At 46.0% G+C, this 24,448-nt stretch overlaps 1 protein-coding gene across 4 annotated transcripts; it reads right to left on the minus strand.

Moving 5' to 3' along the window:
• PACSIN3 (protein kinase C and casein kinase substrate in neurons 3) lies at positions 1-24,438 on the minus strand. Of its 4 annotated transcripts, none has more exons than XM_071558557.1 (12): positions 24,047-24,125; positions 12,129-12,213; positions 10,557-10,657; positions 9,991-10,069; positions 8,970-9,205; positions 8,416-8,571; positions 7,689-7,864; positions 6,740-6,860; positions 6,152-6,288; positions 5,457-5,522; positions 4,790-4,950; positions 1-3,189 (listed from the first exon to the last, which is right to left on the minus strand). In XM_071558557.1, exons 3-12 carry the CDS (start codon positions 10,608-10,610, stop codon positions 3,074-3,076), a joined length of 1,302 nt encoding a protein of 433 aa, XP_071414658.1. In that variant the 5' UTR covers positions 10,611-10,657; positions 12,129-12,213; positions 24,047-24,125; the 3' UTR covers positions 1-3,073. The 4 variants fall into 4 exon arrangements, with proteins under 4 accessions (XP_071414658.1, XP_071414657.1, XP_071414656.1 ...); XM_071558555.1 differs by lacking the exon at positions 24,047-24,125 and adding an exon at positions 24,302-24,438 and having other exon boundaries at positions 2-3,189; positions 9,991-10,147; XM_071558554.1 differs by having other exon boundaries at positions 2-3,189; positions 9,991-10,147.
• Between the last annotated feature and the right edge of the window lie 10 nt (positions 24,439-24,448).

Here is a 24,448-nt window from a genome sequence, read left to right on the forward strand (position 1 = left end):
GTTGCCTGTCAGGCACAGAGATGCATCTGTATGTTTTTAGAGAAACTATAGGGGAAGAATAGGCTTCACTGGCCTTCTGGAATTCAGGCACAGCAATTAGTTCATCTGTCCATGTTTCTGCACATAAAACTTTTGGCGTGGCACGGATGGCAAGTTTCAACTAGAGCCTTTGTGGTTAGCAGAACCTCATTTGCTTCTGTGGAAAACCAAGTCTCCAGGCAGAGCTATTAGTTTAATATAAGATCATGTGGGGTGGTTTTGTTATGTTTTTTTACTTCCCTCCAGCTGATTCTTTCCTACACAGACTCTTTTACTAATCCAGATGGTTTTGGGTAGACAGGACTAATTGCCATGCCAGTTTATGAGGTAGTCCAGCCAAGCAATGCTTCTCAGGGTGTTGTCTGCTGTCCATTACTTAAGCTCTTGGCAGTAATTTTTGATGTGCAAACATTCCTTAGGGGACTTGTTCACATAAGCTGCAGTATATCACTATTTCTGGAAACCTTCAAGCAGGCCCATTGTAATCAGGTGGTCATGTTTTCCTAGGACAAACAAGTCTGTTCAGACTTTGTCCTGTGGAATTTCAGGTTGTTTGTACTTTAATCAGAGGTTCTGTCTGCTGGACATTTCTGTCCTCTAGCGCACTTTGGCCACACCTAAGTCCATCCCTAATTACAGCCTAACTCGAACTCTGAAGAGGAGTTGAAGTCAAGCTTCCATGTTATCCTTTGTAACTTCTACAATTTTTTTCATCTTACCTGAAAGTCAAGCATTAGTGTTTAAAAATACTCAGCCTAACCAGGTAGATTTCAGTATCGACTATAGAGCATATCAGGTAATTTTATATCTGCCTTTGTCTCAGTTATCTCCCAAGCCTGGCAGGCATGCTCTCTTCACATTCATGTGTGCTGGGACACAGGAGCAACAAATCATTCTGTAGTGGATCAGCAAGCAGAACCCTTGTAATTACTGTACAACCCTAATGATACTTGACCTGGGACATGGAACGGAAAGCAGAGACAAGATCTTCAAATAACTCCAAGTGCTTATACACTGACACCTCTAATTACATGGCATAAGCTTAGAGGTTTCTTCAAACATTGAAGCTAAATAAAGATAAATTCATAGCTCAATACAGGCATTTTTTAATGACTGTTGCTTAGATCTTTAATTGCCTTTTGGAAATACTTTCTCTTTTCTTAAGAAATGACAGAACAGATTCAGAACATAATGCTTCAGCCTTGTTCTTTTGGTTTGTACCCCTCTCCCCCATTCATGGAAGTACAGTACTAGGGATACTTTCAGAACTTTTTAACAGATGTGTTTCTGCAGTATCATAAAAACACTAACATAGCATTAGTCTCTGATCTCTTTGTCCATGGCAGACTACATTTCAAGGCACCCAATGTGCTGTAAAAGGTTTAATTTCAGCTCTGTCAGGCAGGCAATGAGATGTTTGTGATACTTTAATCTCTCATAAATTAACAGTGTTTGAATTTGTTCATCCCCTTCTCCCTTTGCTAAACATCCATTTTAGTTTACTAGCTATTATCATTCTACTGGTCTTTAATCCCAGTGCTCACCTATGACTTCAGACTTTCTTATGTGTATCACCCTTTTTCCAAACAGCTCTGAAGCAGTTCCCATGTGGCTGGTGGAGGCTCAGCTGAGTTCTGTGAGCCTGACAACCAGGTTCCTCGCTCAGGCTAAGCCAGACAGAGTGTAACTACACAACACTACCACAAACTCACTGCATTTCAACAGCAGTTTCAACAGATGTGCTAAGTAAACCGTTTTTAAACAACTTCTTGTTTTATTTTGTTTCTCCAACAATGGGAGCTTTTCCTTTCTTTTTTTGTTCCCTCAAGCTTCTCAGTCCTTAGGTTTGAATATGCAGAGCACTAGGATCAGGATCCCACTTTGTCTCAGCAGCCTCAGGGGCTTTCAAAAACAGAAAGACAGGTGAGACAAAGATGTTTGATACATCCTCCCTTGCTAAATGGCACTGAACAACAGGGCATAATTGCACCTGTAGCAATTCAGGACTAGAAGGGGAGATACCCCTCTATAGCTCATGTTGTCCCAGCCAGCAGGCAGCTCCCACTGTGTAGTCCCTCATCACAGTGTAGGGTATTCTTTGGCAAAACAGGGAATGCACTTTAGCCCTGTGTAAGTCAAGAAGATGTAGGAGAAGAAAATGCACTCAGTGTTCATGAAGAGAGGTACAGCCACAATTATCTAGATGCATTAAACCCCAACACATACTAGTGGATGTAAGGGTCATGAGCAGAACAGCACAGGAACGTGTCTGTATTTTGTTAACACCAACCTTCAGCGCATGTCAAGGCCCACTTTAGCTCAGGGAGCCAGACAGGTCTGTTAGCAACTTGGTAGCCTGAACAGCCACATCATGCATGATAAAAGCTTCTTTCTCCTGTCACCCAACTAGACTCTCACCCATTCCTGGGGTTATCCCAATAAATATGAGGGCAGTGGAAGGGGACATCCAGGTTGAAGCTGTATCACTTATACCAGCTGCCTGACCAAGGAAACCAACAAGCTTGCAGGTTAGGGATACTGAAAACTTATTCTCCCCCCTCCTTCATATTTTTGCCACTCAGCCTGACTGAGCTAAAAAGGGGAAATAGTTGGAGTTCCCTATTACCTACCCCACACATCCAAATTCCTTCAACAGGAAGCCTGGAGGCAGGGCAGACCTCAACACCCTATAGATGTATGTGCATTGAAACCAAGCGAGTGTGCTTTGTTTTAGAGAGTTGCATGAAAACAATTACATCCTTGCACTAAGTGCAAGCCAAAAGGATCTGTTTCTTTCTGCACTCCTACACTACTATAGTGCTCAGTCAGAAGTCTTCATTCATCCTTGTTTATTTTTTAGAAAATCCCTATGTATCTAGGTGTTTAAAATGAAGCATTAGTTACATGGAATACGTGTTCTTAAAGTCCAAAAGCTGCTGGATATACTGAAAAGGTGTACTGGGGCCAAGAGTGACCCAGTGACCTCTGCAGGAGATGCTGGTGTGGCTGTGAGGCACTGGCAGGGCAGCAGCAATCATGATCCAACCTTCTCAACATAATTAGCAGGATAGAGTCCAACTTGGCCAGTGAGAAGTCGGCCCTTGCACCAGCCCTGCTCATCTTCCTCACTAATCTTCATTAGTTCTTCACCTAAAAGTAAAAACAGGCATTAGGAGGCAGCCTTGAGAAAGGTAGCATGGCATTTCTACCCACCTCTGAAGACTTGACAAAATGCAAGACCAATTGGTCTGAATCACCACACTTTTCTCCCCTTGTCAACACTCCGTATCATACTGCACAGTTTAATCCAAGCCAGAGTTACTAACCTCTGCAGTGTCCATGATGATACCATTCCCTAGGCCAAGGAATTTATAAACAGACCTTCACTTATGCTATTCAACATCAGAAATATGCCCTATAGCTCTGCCTGCTTTCCTCTCCCAAGTAACATGCTTACAAGCCAGAGTGATCAGAAGGATTGTAGAGATTTCCTTCTTAGTGGCTCCTCTGGTAGGCAGGTGGGAAGGAAACATAAGAAGCTGCTAAGCTCTGGCTGGTAGGATCCAAAATGCCTGTTCTGTGATGGAGTGTCTGGTTTGGCCAGCAAGGCATGGAATCAACTAATTTCAGACTATGACCAGGAAAGGCTTTTAACCTTCCCACATCTACTTTGGGAAGGGCAGAGAGGTCTCCTTCTCCACCAATAGGAGGTCTTATTTCTGCCAGAGAGGAAGGTCTCACTGCACAGTAGGCATATTCCACACTAGCAGAGCCTTAGAAAGTCATCATGGTTAAGCTGAAGCCTTACTGGTGCATGTTGCTCAGAGCAGACTCAGAAAGGAGATGACTAAAGATAACAACTCATACACCATTGTATCTGCTGGGTGGAAAGAGAACAGAGTCAAGTTCTAGAGCACCCATATGGCAAGATATTTTAAAGCCATGAGTGAGTGTTAGAAAGTTTACTAGTAGGGTAACACTGCATCACAAGATACTGGCCCCAGGCACAAGCTCCTGCTACTGAAGAAGTTCAGTGCCTTTTTAAAGCAGGTATATTTTGGAGTGGTATTGTACAGAGATACCATATAAAACTCAAAAGAAGGGAGATGAGAGACACTGTCAAGACCCAGATATCCTCTTGAAGTTCAGAAGGGGGCACATGGAAACTAATTTAACTGCAGGAACAAAAGGGGAAAGGTCTGTTTGCTCCAGCAGACAATCCTCTGCTGCAAGTGAGGTTCTCCATTCTCAAGATACACATTTTGAGCAACAGCTTGCATAGCTGTTTTTTGTCAGCTGAACTCTGTCTTCAGCAGGGCATGTCAGTGAGCTGAGCTTTCTCTCAAAATATCTGTCTTCAGGTTACTTCACAGGACAATCCAGACCACTTATGTAATTTTTATATCCATGGTACAACGGAGAAGCACTTCATGAAGTGTCAAGATACAATGCAGAATAAATGCCCTAAGAGAAGGCAAGCATCTGTTTTATCACTTGGGGTCTGTTCTCCCTACATTGTGTCCAAGCCGTAGACAGCCTCTTTTCATGTGACCTCACTGTCTTTTAGTCTAGAACAAGTTGGACTTCCCAGTGTATCATCCACCTCAGAGGAACTGGCAATGGGTCAGACCAAGGGAAGAAGAATAAGTATCAGTTTTCAAGGGAACATACAGTTCTTACAGAGTATTTGAGTCATTCAGTCAGCAAGTGAGGACAACAAAAGGTTAGTAAGAGATTAGTGCTTCTGTACCTGCTTTAAAGCTCAGCTCATCAGCCTCCTGTCCTGTGTAATCATACAGTGCTCGTACCCGTACGCCTGGTACCTTTATGTCCTCCTCGTGCCCATTGGCATCCAGGCACTTCTTGGGAGTGTCTTCATCTGACCACTCCGAAATGTCTTCCTTCCCTCCGCTTTGCATGTGGAAGGCAAGAGGGACAAGATGGTTGTTAGCAGATTCATCATCTGTCACCCACCTCCTCCTGAATCATGCACCACCCTGCCTTGCCCCTGAGACTGCTCTGCTACATAACAGGGTGCAAGAGGCCCAACAGCCAAGGGAGGGTGAACAGGGAAGAGAGCTCCCAGGAGATAGCAGATCATGTTGAAAGCATGATTAGAGCCCTGAGGGCCAGCCAGGTAACTCAAAGTATTTTCAGACATGCACACTTTTCATGATCCAATCCTACTCTAGCAGACCCTCTCACACAAGGAAGGCCAATCCTATGTGGAGAGCCCAGCTACATCCAGAGTTATTCCAGCCAAAACTAAGACAGAGAGGAAAAGCCATGTTTCCCATCCTGAAGAGATGTCTAGAATTACATTTTCCAAGTCAGGGACAAGAGCAGAAGGGAAGAGCAGCAGAGGACAGACACCTGGAACCCAAAAAAAACCTGAAAAGGCTACATTCCATACTAACTTCACATGAGTGGGTGCCTTCGTGGTGTCATAGAAGAGGCTGTTCTGCTCCTCTTGATAGGAAAACCTGTAGATTGACAAATAGGGCCCCTGAATCCAGTAGACTGAAATATAGTAGTGGCCTTGAGAAATCTCAATATCTCTATTCTTCTCTGCTCAGTTCACTTAGGCCAGAGTTCACCTTTTAAAGCAGGGCAGCTACTGGAACAGTAGGACGAGTGTGTTCAGCCTCTCCCTGTTCTCCAGCTTGCTTTCTGGCAAGGGAAGCAGCTACACCCCGACTTGTCAGGTAGTACTCAGCACTATGTCAGGGAAAAACCACACAGCTAACTGGCAAAGCTGCCAGTTCCCAACTCTTCTCATCCTGTCTGGAAGGAGGAAAAACTGGGGAAGTGCATGCCAGAATCACACAACAGTCTGACTGGACTAAGTCTTGTCACTAGAGATCCTCACAAGGAACGCAACTTGTGAGGCCATATGTACTTAGACAAAAAACCCCAATAGCCCAAAACCAAATCCAAACAGCTGCTCTAAACCACCCTTTCTTTCTGGTCTTTTCCAGAGTGGCACAGGTAAGGTCATGGGCAAGAGACAGAAAGATAAGGAATACATCACTCCTATCAACCCAGCTCATTCATGGCTCTAGGAAGGTCTGTACTTTTCCTAACCTGCTATTTCCCAGACGTCTGCCTTTACCTTTGCCTTGTCTGCAGAGGGGTGTGTGAGACAACACCATCTTGTGTAGGCATAATGCTGGTCAGTGTGACATCATCAGCCATCTTGCCACTCTTCTCCTTCTTGGTGATTTGCCGCTGTGTTTCAAGGGACCATTCCTGTCCAAGGAAAGCCAGTAACACTATCAAGCCACTCAGACAGAAAAGCTCTCTGCATCTTTTCTACCCAATATAGGACAGGAGACCAGGTTGCACTTCAGTAGCAGCTGAGCTGGTCAGCCTAATAGCCTTGGTGGCATAGCAGGCTTACTTCTGTTGAATCCCAAGGTGCAACAAACGGGGCTGTGAAGACAGGAACTTGTCAGCAGGCCCTGAGCACCACCTCCTGTTCTTAAACCTTACAGCTGGATAGCTGGACTATTTGCAGTTTGGCAGGGTTGCATGTGTCCCTTTGGGCACCAAACAGCTTGCAAGACAACAGTTTTACAAGAGCCTAACATCCTGAGCTTGGTAAGCAAAGACATAGTCTTTCCAACACAAGACTAGTAATCCACCAATTTCAGTAAAGCAGCTAAGTCTGGAAATAGTACACTCTAAAATGCCACATCACCTCAAACTGAGGCCAGTTCATCGCCATGCCTGGTCCATGGGTGTTGCGCCACCACTTCAGGTCCTCCTGGCTGTCTGCAGCCATGATGACTTGGTGGAGATCTCGATACAGTGCATGAAAGCTGTGAACAGGAACAGACAGAACCACAGTAACCAAGTCTTTCAGCAGTTTCCCAAAAGCCAAGTAGGAAGGAAGTGATTAAGCTCATACACAATGACATAGCATCCTAAATCCCACAGGATTAAGGATCCTAGAGCAGCATCTCTTCAGCCCTAGGAAAACACAGCCACCCTTACAGAAGAGTCAGCCTGGCAAACAGGACAGGCTTGTTTGGTGTGGCAGTGGCTAACAAGTGCCAGCTCTCAGCACAGCTCATTAAGTGAGCACAGAAAGAGCCTGGCACATTCCTGCACATGGACAGGGAGGTGGCTCAGATTTTTTGCCTTGACCTTAAAAGTATGGGGGGGCACAGAAGATTTTTGACTGCACCAATTTTCCCTGTGTAAACCCCACTTAAGGGCAACTTGAGGGCTTATAGTTATTTTTTCACAAAAGGTCTCTACTCAGGGGAAAATGGATAGAATAACTATAGATACCAGAAGGCAACAGAATTGCATTCCTCAGATTAGGATTACATCCAGCAACATGGAGGCATTTCATAGAACAGAAAAACACCCACAGGACAGTATTGGACAGTAGTGAAAGAGGAAGGATTCAAAGGCAGAAAATCCTCTCAGGGAAGCCTGGCACTGTCCCATCAGAGATACCAGCACTAGTCAGTCTAAAGGGACCAAATACCAGTTCTAAGATACACTTTAAAGGGGGAGGAACAAAACCTGGTAGATGTAAGCAGCCAGCTCCTTTTCACAGACACCAGCATCAGCACCCCTCAGCCAGAGCCTAGACCACTCCAGGCTGGCAGAATTCCCTCCTGTATCAGGGCCAGTACCTTTCACAGGTGGAGAAGTTGAGATGCTGGTGCAGATTCAGGAGCATTTCCTTAAAGAAAGACAGTCGCTTGCGCTCTGCCTCCTGACAGCCCTCAAACACTTGCTCCATATCCTCCATGTAGCGGGGATTGTAGCGGTTCAACTCTTCCAGCATCTTCTCATACTGATCCTTGCACTGTATCAACCCAGGAGGACAACAATGGTGAGATATGTTGCCCTGATGTCAAACTAGTAACACTCTCCCTACTCTGGCTTGGGATTGGCAAGTTTATCCCCCCCCGCACTGTTGAACAAACACACCAAATCAAGGGGAAGAAATCCCAAAGTTGGTATCCCAGCCCATTGCTCTCCTAATATTCTGCAAGTTCCCTGTTCTTCCTTGCTATTCTCTTCCACAGAGGACCTTCCACATTTTCACTCTTGTGCACAGGCAAATCAGCTACTTTTGGTAGCAAAGTCTTCAGGTCTACAGGTTCCACCCTCTGTATCAAATCGCTTACACTTTTTTCCTTATTTTAAATTCACTTACAAATTAGATCTGACCCAACTCAAGACAGGGACTTTAGTTTCGGAAGTCTCAGTCTATCTCACTACAACCTCAGATGATGGAATCTCACACCTTCTTACAGGCTTCATCAGGAGCCATTCACTGAGTGACAATACCACCAGTGCTTTATCCTTGAAAGGAGTATCCTTGTGACCCACATCCATACAATACACACTCACCTTCTCAGCCTCCTGAGTGCACTTCTCTACACGCTCCTGCAACTTGCGCAGCTGTTCCTGTGAGACAGATGAGTCTGCCTTGGCGTGGTTCTCCCTTGTATGGGCTGTTTTCTCCTCCTTCCGGGCTGCATGATAGTTCTTCTTCGAAGTCTCCACCTGCAGGAGGAGGGATGCAGAGAAACCCATGATCCAGTCCGCATTGATCCTGCAATACTCAGAGAAGGCATGATAACATTTGTTACAGTCTGCAGCAACCTAACAGGAATGGCAATTTGGCATTTAGTAAACAATGTTTCAATGGGAAGAGGTACCTTCAAATGATTTTTTTTTTCAGTGCTCACCTGCTGTGCAGGAACATAGAACCTGTTACTGCAGTCTTCCCACATGGGAAGGAAGTTACAAAACCACATGAACAAAAGACCATCAAAACATCCCTCCCTCTCTGGAATTCTCTGCTACTCTGGCTAAACCTGGTTTGTGTGCCCAGTGGCTCTGCAATCAGGCAGCCAGCTCAACTGCCCTTCTCTCTCCTTCCCCATTCACACTTTGCTCACATCTTTCATCTTCTTCACCCAGGGTTTCTGGGCTTTGCGGAACCCATCCTCTGCATCCTTTGTTTCCTTGAAGCCTCCAATCATCTGCTTGTGGTAGGTCTCCTTCTGCCAGGCCTTGATCTTATCAGAGTCTTCACCAGCCAGGTGGTTCCGGACATCTAAGTGAATTTCACTCAGTTTGTCTGCAGCTGTCAGGAAGGCATGCCAGGCCTTTTCCAGAGTACCATACTGTGGACCTGCAGGAACAAGTACCAAAGGGGCTCTTATACCTCCTGCCCACAGAAAGGAATGCAGATTGTTTTCCTCCTACATACATCCATCAGCACAGAGTCACTTCTTTAACTCTGCCCCATCACACAAGTCAGCACTGACTGTTCTCCACAGTCCCACCAGGCAGCATCTAGACTGGCTTTTACAGATGGCAGAGATGGGCATTTCTTTTGGGCAGCCTCAGCTGTCCCAAATGGTTCCCGTTAGAAAGTTTCTGTAGAAAATTCTCTTCACAGATCTCGCCTGAGCTTGACAGATAGCAATGCTAGTTCATGACTGGGGCTAAAATTCTGGTCCACAGACTAATAGGTCCTTTGGGACACCTGTCCTGCTGTTTCCTGTGGCTTTGTGAGAGGCCATCAGTTTGAGCACACAGCCACATCATTAGGAGTTATTTTCTGATTGCAGGAGAAGACAACACAACTAATCCATCTTCAAAAGGGGATATCTGCAGCTTGATTTAAGACTTGGACTGCCCAAGGACTTGTCAAACTAAGCAAATTGATTTTTCTTTTTTAACGAAACACATGACAATGCAGTAAACACCTCTCCAAGCAAATCACAGCACTGACTACAAAAACAGGCGCACACACACACACACACAAAAGACATCCAAGAAAGTCCCCCCTTTCCTGGGAAAGGGAAGCCTGTCCCTAGAGCATAGAAACAGCATCACCTCAGTAAGAGGTAGCACTCAAGGAAGAGAGTGCAACAATTGATTCCTGCTCCCAGTCCAATCTGTCAACTTTACCTCTCTCCACGTTGGTCCTCCACTTACGGGACCACTCTGTGAGTTGCTGGGCATAGTTCTTCTCTATCTTGGCTCGCTCCTGGAAGCAGGAGATTAAGTCATTGCAGAGCCGGTACCCATCATCCACACGCTTCACTGTTCGCTTGTAGTTTCCAGCCTGAAATTTCACGCAACACTATTGTTTATATTGTACTGACTAATGTTCCTTCAGAACAGACAGCAGCAGGTCAGTCATTGCAGCCTCCTTCTGGGTTCAGACCCTCCTCTGGCACTCTCAAGCAGACAGCACTGGAGGAAAGAAGCTGAGATACTTTGCTTGCTTCTCTCACAGCTCAGATCAGCGTCAGCTGAACAAGTAACTCTCACTCCACAGCACATGTGGAAGAGAGGGTAATGTCCTCCCTGTAGTAACACACAGCATGCTACTGAACCTCCCCACAGTTCCTTCCTTCTGCTCCCCAAGAGCAACATGTCACACAGAAAACTGGAACCCAATCGCCTAATTCTACCTATGGGTGGTAAGACAATGTTCCCACCTCCCTCACACTCTAATTATGCTTCCTTACCTCCCAGAAACTGCCCCCAGGAGCTTCCCCGCTAGCATCATCTTCTGATGACATCACCCCCTTTTTCTTGCAGCAGAGAATTTTTGCAGATTTCAGTTAACCTGAGAAGAGAGAAAAGTAATTTCAAACACAGCCCTAGCTGAGCCTTTGTGGACAGCCTGGCTCTCCATGACTCCTGGAGCTGGAGGAGTCCAACTTGCTGTCCCTACAGTCAAGTACTGGCATCACTGCCCATCCAGCTACAGATGGCCAGGTAGGTCCAGCAGAGGAGCCCAGGACTGAACTGGTCTCTTTCTTCCCTGCAGGCAGGAGGTCTCGGCAGGCTTGTAACACATTAGGAAAGGATGTTGTAGAAGACAATCTTGCCAAACCTCAGCTGTACAGATACTGGAGATACTCATAAATCCAACATAAATTCATCTCTCCAGCAGAACCAGATATCTCTGCAGAGATTCCTTTCTTAACCAAGGCCCTCAAGAGGGTAGCAGAAATTGAGGTAGCTAAAACTATTTGAAATCTGCCTTGAAATACTTTAATAAGTCTTCTGTCAATGGAAATGACTCCAGCTTCCAAATATGACTCAGGATTACGGGATTACAACAACTGACTGAAGAAAACAAGCAGTCAGCAGACAGGCATGTCTTGAATCAGGAGGAGCCCTATAAGCTGCCCCCAGCTGAGGTGGGCTTGAGCAGAACTACAGAAACATACTGGGGCATAGCCAGCCAAATGGCAGTGCAGCACATGTGCCCATTACCTTACACTGCTTCCCTAGAAACAGCCCTCAACTCTTAGTGCATTAGGCTCAAAATCTGGAAGGTAAAAGGTTTATCTCATTCTCCGTTGTCCAAGAACTTTTGCCCATTTCCCTGTGCTAGCCTGTACTGCCAGTTTGTTCCTGACATGGTGCAATGCTGTGAATTCCCTAGGGAGAGGTTCAGGGTTGTTCTTGTCCAGGAATGAGAGCAGAAGTAACAGGAAAAGACCCCAAACCCAGTCACTTGCTGACAAATCCAGTCCTTTCCAGGCAAGCGCATGTTAATGCAGCATATGTGGCATTTGCTGCCCCTGCTCCTCTTGCACATTCCTAGTTATAAAAAGCTTCCCTCACACCCCAGAGAGGTATCTGCTCATTCTGCCAGCGTATCTGCTCATTCTGCCAGCCACAGAGCTTATAGATGAAAATCAGGTCAAGAGTCCACATCTCCCACCTCCTGCAAATACTTCTCAGTGTCATAAGCAACAGAGTGGAGCACCTCAACACAAACTGCCAAGATTTCCAACATTTGGCTCTGTTCGCTCAATGTCATTCCATGGAGCGTGTCAGAAGTATATTAATGCTGTTCCTCTGGCATTCTTCAGAAGGCTGGAAGTGCTGAATTCCAGTCACTGAATCAAGCTGTTATATGGGATGTGACATTCAGGTGCATGAACCTTGAAAAATGATAAATATCTCTAGCATGGCACCAGCTGTGCCCAGCCTCCCTCCCCACCCTTGGTCAGCTGGCTGCAAAGCCACCTTACCTGCCTCCAGGGCACACAACTTGACTGCTGTCCCCAGTAACTACATACCTGAAAGCCGAGAGCGAGATGCTGCAGGGGAGCAGTGGAAAGCTGGCAATTGGGTCTCAAGCTCTTCAAGCTCTGTGAAAAAAGACTGGAGGAGACAGAGATGGGCACAGTCAGACACTATTTGCAGGGATGATGCCTGTTCTGATGCACTGCCATCTTAGGGATGTCCCCCTTCTACCAGTTCCTTAGGAGGGGCACTGTCTGATATAGCAACTGCAGCCACTGTGCCTCCTGAGATGCCATGTTCCAGCACGTAGCAGAGATGCCAAATCCTTGTGTCACAAGATCTAGTCCCAGAGAGGGTTAAAATAGAAACACTGGGGTGGCATGACAGCACTGTGCGGGAAAGGTAGATCACAACAGCTGAGCATGGGGAACAGCTTGGGCCAGAAAGGCCTAAAATTAACACATTCCCCAGGCACCCTCTGTGGGGCCTGGTACCCCCTAACAGGATGGTATCCAACTCAGCAAACCCCACTGCTGCATACACTTCTGCAACTAGCTGGCTCTGGGAGAAAAAGAGAAGGACACACATTTTCTCCCATCCCTTTCAACGAAAGGTGAAGAGGATTTATACACAAGTCAAAGGATTTGATTATTCTACATTTAAAAAATAAAACAAAAAGCTCACCAGAATGCATATTCTGGTCTAGAGACCCTTTAGTAGCAGAGCACTCAGCGCTGCCCTGGTAGGATGTGGTTCTCTATCAGGAGAGCTTTTTTATGTCTTTTACAGAGCTTGGTTCTGTAAGCTGGTCCCATCACATTCTCAAAAATACTTTATTTTGTCATTATGGTACAGGTAACTCATCAACTTTCCACAGTGTAAAGAGAAGAAGAGGCTAAGGAAAGCAAGGATTGAATGAGGCATTGATGTTTAACTCACATTTACATCCCTGGATATTTACTTCAACGTAGAAAGTTCATTTATTAAAAAAAAAATCAACAATAGACAAGCAAAAAATCCCTTCTCGGTCACCAATATCCACTCAGCTGAGGCTGGAAGGTTATGGCAACTGAGAGCAGAAACTGCAAAACCTGGAAATGGGAATTTCAGCCAGACAGTAACACCATTTTTGAGAAGAAATGGAAGAAGGTAGAAAAAGAGAAGGAAGAAAGGAAAGAAAAGCAGACCAGGTTATGGCAAACAGACTAATGACCTTTGGTGAGGAAGTGGCGGGGAGGCTTGCAGGTTGGAGGAGAAGAGCTGTTACTCTTTTGCATGGTCGAGGTCACTGGATAAAAGGCTAAAGCTCATCATAAACCTTCTAAGGCTTTCCAGTGGTCCCCAATAAAACCAGACTACACATTCCTGAAATTGCTAAGATTAAAAAAACTTCATGAGCAGTTACAGAAAAGTATATTTAAAACTGTCCCAGACCCTTTCCTTCCCCTGATGAAGACACAGATCAATTATACATGACACATGAAGGCTGTATCACTTTTTCCACACCACACCCCCATCCCCACTTTATCAGGAAGCAATGAATCACAAACATGCCTTCCATCTCTGGTTTCCAGTTCAGGCTGACTACATAGTGTTAGAATTTGGGGGGTATATGTGGAAAGCTGTTGTGTGTCACTGTGTGCTCATTCATTTGAGGGACAGTCACACAAAGAAACTGAAAAAAACAACAAACCAAAACCTGCAAAACATCCCAAAATCTGAATCCATTTTTTCTGCAGTTTCCATGTTAGAATTTGAGCCATATCTGCTTACTTTCTCAGAAGTTACAAACCCAAATAACCAGATATACTATCACTAAGACCAGCAGACTGACATATAGCAGTAGCTCTGCTGGATCAGACAAAGGTTTATCATGGCCACATAGCCTCTCTAGACAGCAGCCAAAAGCAGACACCTTCCCTTGCTTTGAGAACAGAGCAAGCATACATGATGCCTCCCTTCATGCACTCCAAGCCTCTAAACCATTTGCCATTTGCTGACAAGAAATTCCCGAGTTGGATGTAGCACCTACAAATGAGCACTCAACAGATTTCTCTTCCATTAATTTCTTCAATTTGCTTTTGAACTCACATGTGTTTTTGGCATCCACAAGATCAAGTGGTAAAGCATCCCACAGCTTAGGGCTCTACTGTAGTCACGAGCACAGAAGCTAGGTGGGAGAACCCAAAAACATAGGATAATATTTCTACAGGCTAATCTTCATGACCTGAATAGCAGCCAGTTGAATACATATTTCTATAGCAGCTGTACAGACTTTACAGCAGTCCAGAAAAATCTATCTTGGTAAAAGCAAAAAAGTCAACAAGGAGGACCCTTTTCTGCCAGGCTTTTTCTGGAGTTTACATACTCCATGAGCCCATGTCAGTCAGCAGATCAAATTGGATCTGCATGCAGACATAGGGAAGGTACTTAGTCCTGGACAGAGAGGCTGAAGAACAGCTGCTGCTGTCACCATGAGCCCTAGAAGAGCAAGCAGATTGGCAGTCCACTCCTTCATGCCCAGCTATTCTTGAAACACCACGTGTTGTGAGCCACCAAGAGCTTGAGAACAGGGAGAACCAAAGTTTGACAGGAAAAGCAAGTATATGTGTCCTACATGCCAAAGCTTGGAGGGTGTTTTACAGCAAAGTAGAGATGAGAGGGATACCTTGTGGACAGCCTGATACAGCGAGACCCACCAATTGATTCAGGAGGGCTGGCACAGCCTGTACAGTATGAGCAATGTAGCTGGAGCTATAGTGGGTCAGCACCACATACAAGACTCCTGCTGATGCCACTGCCACCTCTGCTAAGAGAAGGCTATTTAGCAAATCATTTGCAGGGCAAAGGAATGTTTATCCCTACCTTCCCACCTTTCTCTATCAGCTCTCACATTTAAGAGCTACTTCAGACTTCAGTGCAGCTCCATGCAAACCAGCTCTCTGAAGAAAGAGAGAGTGACTACATTGCTGTTCATTTCACACCTCCTCAGGATTACGGATAAGGACATCACAGGCAAACCATCAGGTAAACTCAACCATGCAAATGAGATTTCTGCAGAGCTACAATCACTTCTACTAGTGCTGTTAGAAAAGGTACTTCCCTTCTTCCCAATCAAACACCTGCTCTCATTTCAGGGACCAACATAATTAGCCACACCTGCTATCAACTCCCTATTAAGTTATCAAAAAATGGCTCCTGTTCTTTAGCTGCAGAGATGTGGAATGGCTCCTGACTGCCTCACTGGTTCTGAGCTCTACTCAAAGTGCCAGAGGGCTTGTCATGACAGTGCTGTTCCTACCTTTAAACCATGTTGTTGATCTCACCTCATATCCAGGCAGGGACACATCTCAGACCACAAATCCCTGCTCTCAGACCAAGGTGTCAGACTAAACCCTTCCCTTTCAAAACCATGTGTGAATCCAGTTACACACGGCAAGGTCTGTCTTTTTGTTTCATGCTTTCACATCTGTGCAACAGTGCCTGGATCCATGAAGAAAACTTCTAGACCCAATAGTAATAATAGCTCTTCTCCATTTAAAGCTTTCCCTAAGGCAGATAAAATCCTCTCCCATCTACACCACATTCCAATACTTCCAGCCTCCAAATGCCTAAGGCATCACTTTTTCATGCACTGCTTGCCACCCTCCTGAGACTCCTTGTGAGCAATTGTTTTCCTAAGTTTGCTGAGATCAAGCCTCAGAACTCTACAAATGCTCAAAGGGTTGGTGCATGCAGCCCTGCAGGAATTCATCCACACAAACAGAGCTTGTACCACCAGACAAGGCCTTCTGCCCAACTCCCCTTCCCTTTCCTAACTGCAACAGCAAATGTGGGATGTAGACACATGTAGGAACAAGCAGAGTTATACTTACCTAGTAACAGGCTTTGGTGGAAACACATTTTTATTATGGACCAATTTCTATATAGGTGTTAAAGCCAAACTAAGCCAGAGTTTTAATAAGGAATGGGCTGCTACTAATTTCCACCTCAAGATGACAACTAAGACCACAAGGCAGCAATATGATATTTTCTGAGGCCAGTGTGTCTGATTCCCAGAGTCACTTTTCTGTATAGCAGACAGTGGTGAAGGTGGTGAAGGTATTGTTTTTCACTCCAGGGCACTCTGGTATAGGGTGCAGATAGATATTTCAGCCGGAACAATCCAAATACACAAAAGAATGTCAGGCCCCCTCCCCTTACAGAATGATGGGCATGAAACCCTTTTTTCCCTCCTCCTGTTAACTTGTCAGAATGGAGCTAGAGAGCTGGAGCCAGGAGGGTCCACAACAAACTGGATCACTGCTAGTAGCCGTGTTAGGAAGGTTCCCAATGAAGAGAATGAAATGGGTGTGGGGCAGGGTGTCCTTTCCAGGCTCACCATCATTGGAGTGCATGTCCAATAGCTCTGACCCAATAACTGGGATGATGCCCAGTAATGTGCTTTCCACTGCTGTTATACAGGAGGACTGATATCTACAGGTATGTTCACCTTTCTCAAGAGGAGTCAGTTATCTCTACTGCTAGAGAGGATGCCAAGTAACAAAAAGATCCTTCAAAACTTCCCTTAGAGGTATTTATCTTAGTGCAGTGGCCACACCCTCAGTAGTCATCTGACTTGGAACGGGACTAAGCCAGTGTTTCCCAGCCGCTCCCTAAGGACTGAAGCCTGCCAGGGCTGCCTTAATACAGTTTCGAGCAAGATTTCAGCTCATCTGTCCAGCCAGGGAGAGACAGAGAAACACGAGGCAGAACAGTAACTACACACAAAGGTCACTTCAGCTGCGTGCAAGCCTGTAACAGAAGCCCGTCTCCCAGACAGTGATTGTCTAGAAATCATGTGGCTGTCCACTAGCAAAGTTCTTCATGATTATACCGAAGTACTAACACACAGAGAAGATCCTGTTCCACTTGGACTGACCTACTGTTCTGCATGCTGCTTCCTTATACCCTCTTAGTTGAGACCACAGCTTCTTTATATTGGTCGTCTTCACATTCAGACCAAGCTAATGTGCTGATGACAGACATCCCCCACGTCACCTCAAGTTGTTTTCAAAATGTTCATGCAGAACTCAATACTTTCCACATTTATTAGCTATTCTCTGTCAGAAGCCAAAGCTGCAGGACAGGCTTCTACTAATACATGGCTGCTGATCTAAGTGTTAAGATTCCTGGCTGACATAGCTTTACTAGGCAGAAATTGTTTTACCAAGAGAAGGAAAAAAATCTGCTTTCCTTTCCACTGTGATGCAGGAGATCTTCAGTATTATAGGAACACAGATCTATCCTAGTTAACACAACAATATGAGATAATGGTAATGAAAGGATGTATAGGGCTATCAAGGTATGTGTTAAGTTTTTCCACAGCTGTTATTCCTATCAAAAAAATTCTGATGTTCTCAAATATATAGTTAAAGGAGGGAGGAAATCAGTGTTGGACCATTGAGTACCATACTCCAACAAGGCAACAGGCGATGTTCATTCTTATTTCAAATCATTGCTGGAATAACCTAAACGCATATGATGGGCCTATGTATTTAAAAGGCAGCTACAAGCAGAAGCAGCTGACAGCTTAATAAGACACACACGCAAGCTCCCAGGAACAGCACTACAGTAGCCTGCTTTCTTAGCCTATGAACAGCACTGTTCCACACTTTAGCTAGCATACCCACTTCCCAGCTCTTACTCCGTTTTGCCACTCTCTCAGGGCCAGGTTTTAACCCAGACAGATGTCAAGAACCTGTAATCTCTACTACCCCACTCCCTAAGCCTCCTCACTTACTTGCTTCTATGCTGGGTATTTCCCAGGGTGCTACTTCCCAATCTGCTGCATCCATCTCTGCAAGCAAACACCAAGCTTGCCAGCACACACATGCAGTCAGCACTTCCTTTTTAATCAGAAGGGACCCCATACAACTGGAAGCTCGCTCTTCCTAAATCACTGATAGGCAGGTGTTTAAAGCTCCAGTCAAAGCTATTATATCCATCCTCAGCAGTCTCAATCTGCGCTGAATGCAAACCGTTTTATCCAGGATTTAATCTAACCTGGTAATATTTTCTTCTGCACTTGGTGACAGGTAAGACAAGATCAATAGTCCATCCTGTAACACAGTTGCCTATAACTTAATAAAGGTTATTCATCATAACACTAGGCTGAGCCAGTCCACCCACTCCAACTAGGCTTGGAGGAATGGGTTTGGTTTGTTTCGATCATTATGCAAACAGCACTGATCCAAACTGAACAAAATGCCCCAGACTCATCCATCCCTTAGTAAAGGAGGCAGAAATAATGGGAAATGATGATCAGGGGTGTTTCCTGTGGTTGAAGGGAGGAGAAGCAAACTCCAGTAAGCTTCTGGCAATGGAATATTCTCCTTCTGTGATTGAATCACCTTGCAACCCCCAGAGCGGGGATCAAGTTCACTTGAATGCATTAAAAGGTCTTAAGGAAGCAGAATGTAATCAAGCAACCTTTAGAGGAACCACAGGCCACTTAGCTCCATTCTAACAGTGAGCTTCTGGTTGTTTCTTGCTTCACTAGACTGCACAGCAGTCAGATGTCTCCAGCTTTCTCTGCCCCTTCCTCTCATTTGGAAGTCACAGTGTCTTTTCAGTCCATCTGCAGTTCTGCAGCTTCTGGCTCCACCAATAGTTGTCTTGTTCATTGGCTGCCTTTTGAGGAAGGGGGAATGGGAGATAATGACTTGGCAAAAAAATTTGCTCTTCGGGGCCAATTAATTCAAAGTACTGTATTTCTTTATCTATGGTTGCATCAAACAGATTTCTGGTTTTACTCGGTAAAAGCCAATTTACTAAGCCTGCTTATTATTTGAATACTTTCCTTCTGAATAGCAATATAATGTAGACAAAAACATGAAAGAAGATCATCATCAAGGTGTTTCTGAAATTCATCCAGTTTGCCGCAGAGCTTCAAGTTCCAAACAGGCTGCAGAAGGCAGTAAAAAACAACTTGCAGAATTGAGAACTTAGTAAGACTGAGTGCTATGACACCTCTTCTAGTACAAAACAAGAATGAGATAATGCATGAGACCAATTACATCTGTTCCAGGTGTGATCAGTTCCTCCACTTTGATGGCAAGGCTCATTGTTCACCTTTGGACACCAGAATTAGATTTACTCAATTGCTTTCTTGCAAGAAAATCTAAACAGCATAAACCCCAACTGCAACTGTAAGGCAGACTTCAATACCACATGAACTGAAAGGACTGTAGACCAGCTTTTATACAGTCATTTCACACAGTCTTTTATGGGTCCAGGAATTTGAAAAGAAAGCATTGATTGTTCTGTGGACTGAAGAGAACATTCAGTAACTTAGACTCCCTTTGTAGTATCTTCTGGTTCAAGAAGAGTTTGGCACATCATTCACTTTGTAGGTATTCCATTCCTAAAGACACTCTCTTACCTTTCTGATAGATTTGCCAAATATACACACAGGTAACAAAATTGAGTAGGAAAGCCATTAGGAACTGGTCTGCACTGTGGAGAGTTATACTTCACAGAATAATAGAAATGCTCAGATTGGAAGGGACTCAAAGATCACTTAGTTCCAAGCACACCTCCACGGGCAGGGACATTATCCACCAGACCATGTTGCTTAAAGGCCCATCCAACTTGGCCTTGAACACCTCCAGGGATGGGACAGCCACAGATTCTCTGGGCAACCTGTTCCAGTGCCTCATCATCCTCTGAGAAAAGAGCTTCTTTATAACATCTATTCTATATCTCTCCTCTAATTTAAAACCATTCCCCCTTGTCCTATCTCCACCTGTCCATGCAAAAAGTCACTCTCCCTCTTTTTCATAAGCTCCCTTTAGGTACTGAAAGGCTGAAATTTTCCTACTGAAAGGCCATGAATACTTCATACATTCTTCTTGAAGTTCATTGTCCTGTATGTCATGGAGCAACTTTTACCTGCTTTCATAGTATCTGCACAGAATCTGCTCTTTGGTATTAGTTGTGCCTCTTCAAATAGATTTTTGGTTTTTGAATTTCAAGATGAAGAACAGGAATATTAATATAAATTACTTCATATCCCAGATGCTATCCAAAAGACTCCAGGAGAACACAGGCAAATGGGACAGTAAGCCCAAAGGGCACATGTGACAGGATAGATTTTAACTGTTCAGCATCACTGGAATGTCATCCGCTTTCTCAGTCTACTGCCCAAAGGAAGGATCTGTTTCTGGTCCTCAACCTGACATGTGAGGAAAGAGACTGGAAGGCTTTTTAAAAAAACACAAGCAAACCAGAGCAATCTAGTGGGCTTTATTTCCCCCCCCAGTGCTTCCTGAAGCAGCTCAAATCCCCATTTTTTGCTTGCATTGGGGTAGAAGTCTGCTGGAGTCAAGAGCAGGCTTTCACATGGGTTTCCACACATTCTAGAACAAGACAGAGCTGACTGGAAACACTGAGAAGCAAAAGTAAGTATCTAGAATCATTCAAGAAGTGAAATAAGCTGCATCTTCTCCCAGTCGTCCCTGAAAGCTTCTAGCCCTTGTCAGAGAAGGCAGCAAGGCTGCTTCAGAGCTATGCACAGCAGTACTGCAGCTGATGCAGCTCAGAACTCTCAGGAGCAGGAGACTTTTGGCTTGGCAGCAGGGGTACTGAGGGACAGGAGGAAGCTATTGCCAACAGAAAATCACCTGCAGATGACCAAAAAGACTGTGTCCCCAAAAGCCCAAGGGGCAAGGACCAGATCTTCCTGCAAACAGACAAGATGCAGACTGGACAAGCTCACAGTATGGACAGGACTGAGGAAGCTGGAGATTGATAGTTACAGGCTGCCTGCTGCAATTTTAACTCCTCTAGTTTGGAAGATCTTACTGACATTGCAATAAACAAGAGTTTACCACAGTCACCTGCTAAGAGAGGATAAAATTCCACACAAGCCTAATGCCTCTGGATCCAAGCCCCTGGTACCATGGAGATCTCACTCACATACCTCTTCAACAAACTACAGTGCCCAGTGACAATCACTAGATTTAACACACAAATTCAGGCTATCACAAGTCTAAAAGGCTCTTTCCCAGTGTGCCATTCACAGGGAGAAGAAACCACTGAAAGCTCAAATATGATTAGGATGCCAGTCACACTTACTGCCTTATAGCAGTGCCCAGTTTCAGCCCACATTTCAGCCTGAAGGAGCTTGTAACTAATGTCCCAGTCACTGAAACAAAGCTGGATGATGGGAGCAGAGGATGCACCAGGCTATATGCACCGAAATTACACTTTGTTCTGCTGGAAAAACTTGTGCCCGAACAGCCAGAGTGCATTTGGATGTTATGCTGCAGTGGTCACCATGCCGCAAGAAGCTACCATGTGAACAGCTTCTTAACTGCTCCAAGGATGCAAACTTCTTCTGTTATTCTTCAGAGAACAAACCCCCACATACTTCATGAAAACTTCCAGATACAGTAGCCACTGTTTTCTGACCCATCCAGTAAGGCCTCAAACTAAAATATTAAGGCTTTTTTTTTAATCTATCTGACACTCTTGCTTGTCACAGAGTACTCTCTACACCCATCACGCTGAGTGACTAGTGATAAAACAGCTTGCCTGATCACAAAGTCTGTTTTAAAAAGATAAGAGCTCCTTAAAAGGTTTAAACAGGTCTCCTATTGTTTAGACATTTCCCCATGAACTGTCAAGAGCAACCCAAATTCACACACCACTGATTAGCTGATGGCAAAAATCGAGGCAGTTTATTAATGCTCACTGATCAAGAGCATAGCTTTTTCCACTCTGGCTACAAGCAGATACTTTTAGCTTTTGAGGTCCCCAGTTCAATCCTAAAATGGCAGCCATGACATAGGCCAAATAGATCAAACAACAACTGAATAATCTCCAGCCCTCTAGATGCCCAGAATAAAGAATACACAGTATTTGCCATGCTTGGTGATATCATGAGTTCTAATAGAAGCTCATATCACTCCTACTGCAGTGACTGATGTGTTCTCACAGCTGTGCATGTACTAAGAAGTCACACTACAAATATACCTGACTGTACTGTTGAACTTATATACGTGCATGTGTATACATAATACATATTTTTTATTGGAAATTCTTAATTGCCCAGGGAAAGCCCATTAAGATTCAGGCTAGCTCTGGTATAACCCACAAAACTAAAAGCACCAGTCATTGTCCTGTGAAAAAATTAATTTGGGACCATAAGACTTCGAAACTTTTATGACTTGGTTGTACACACAGTCTGCCAATGACCTCCAGCATTTTGGCATAGTCCAGTCATACACAATCCTTTTCACTTGCTGACATTTGATAATGGACTTCCAGGTGGGCAGTTGTTCTCAGGCCTACACATAGCTGACACAACAAAGTTACTGCTTTTTATAGCCTGCGAAGAAGACAGTCTTCATTTGAACAAGTGCAGGCAAGCCAGAGAAGCTCAAACTCATAGGTCAGAAAAAAAAAATCCAATAAAGCAATACAATACATCAGGCACAGAATAGGGAAACAGCAGGCAGCTGATCCAGCTAGCACATTCATTCTGTTCTAAGCTGCAACTCAAAGGAAAATCCAGTAAATATTTTAGAGAACTTCTAGTGAAATACCATTAATCACACAAAACACTGTCATAGCAGAACTGACTTCATCTCACACAAAGCACATTGTGCACTTCAGAGAAAGGTGAATCCTTGCCTGAAAGAACGTGCCCAGTTATGCAATGCATGGGGAGAAGCTCCACTTTGACTCCACCCAGAGACCAGCTCACACCTAGAGCAGGGAGTATCTGGACCCTGTCATTGCAGCCCACATGCTGCAGTTGTGCATTCTGCTTCCATTCCGCCTCGACAATTACTTAAGTCACCCACTGTAAGGCTTGGTGACTTCTCAGTGACATTTAAATTCCAGGGTGGAGAGGGAAGTTTGCCTGGGTTCTGTACTGCAATCAATTACCGTCATATCAAAAATTCCTTTGAGTGACTTAGCCTCGCAATGGATTTGAAGGGGAGAGAGGCTCATCCCCAGTTTCAGAAGGTGGGAAGCATGTGTTCCATTGGGAGGGTTAAAGAGTGAACGAAACAGCCAGATTGTTTCCTAGGGCCACAAACAAGTGTCCAGAGGTGGTCAGCTAACCTCGCCCTCAGCCACCAAGCTCTGAGCCTTCTGCATGCCTGAAGAACTGAAGCAAGCAAAGAACACATAGTTGGCACAGAAAGTGGTGAAACAGGTTAACACGTTTGGGCCACACTAGCTTCACTTATCAATAGCTTTGCAGAGATCACGGAACCCTCCTCCCATGCACAGTGACAAACGAGACTGTCTTCTCAAGCCCTGGATTTCCAGGCCCACTAACACCCTCCACGTTTTATCAGCTTTTTCCTGCCCTGGGCCGGAGAGGACACGGTAACCCCAGCAGCCTGCCAGGGGCCCGGTGACACCGCTGTGCCTGGCCCCCGCCTCCTCCCTCTCCCCTGCCTGCTGTCGGCACCCAGAACGGACGAAGAGAAGCAGAGAAAGGACAGGACTGGCCCGTCCGCCGAACCTCTCAACCCGGCTGTCAGGAGTCCAGTCCGGCTCACAGACCGGCAACACGGACCCCGCGACACGGGAGCGCAGCCCCCCGAGCCTGTGCCCCGGCGCGGCCCCTTCCGCCGGGGGTCGCGGGAAGCTGCTTTCCCCCGCTCTGCACAGCGCTGCCAGCGCCCACGGCTCCTGTTTCAGAGTGGGAAGCAGCTCAGCGCGGCTAAGGCACAAAGGGGCCCCTGTCCCCGCGGCGGAGCGGAGGCGCGGGCTCCGAAGGAAGGAGGGCGGGGAGCCCCAGCAGCCCCCACGGTGGGGCACCCGGGGAAGAGTGAGCTGGGGGTCGGGCTGCGAGGGACGCGGAGGGATCGGAGCTCTCTCGGGAGCTTCCCCAGCCCCCGCGAACAACCTGCCGGGCACCGCAGCCCCACCGCCCTTCCCGGCCACGCCGCCGCTCCCCGCGCCTTACCGCAGTGTCCGCTGCGCCTCCGCCGAGCCGCCTCCCGGCCTCCTTCTGCCCACGGGCAGCGCCCAGCCGGGCACCGCCTCCTCCACCCGCCCCCTTTCCATGAGGAAACTTTTCCCTCGCAGCTGCCAGCGCCTCCCGAGCGGCGCTGCCCGCCAGGACGGGCTCTGCCGCCAGGGCCCCCGGCACCCCGCGGGCCACAGTCCCGAAAGCCGCCCGACCCCGGGCAGCCCCGGCACGGGTCACCCCGCCGCTTACCTCGCAGGCGGCGCTGCTCGGCGGGACGCTCGGCGGGCAGCGGCCACCTGAGATAGGCGCAGGCGGAGCCCTCCCCTATTTCAGCCGCGGGACTCGGGGGCTCCCGCCCCGCCTCCAATAGCTCCCGCGGGGCGGGCCCGGCCCCGC

Source organism: Pithys albifrons, chromosome 6 (assembly GCF_047495875.1).
Source record: "Pithys albifrons albifrons isolate INPA30051 chromosome 6, PitAlb_v1, whole genome shotgun sequence".
Taxonomy (NCBI): Eukaryota; Metazoa; Chordata; class Aves; order Passeriformes; family Thamnophilidae; genus Pithys; species Pithys albifrons.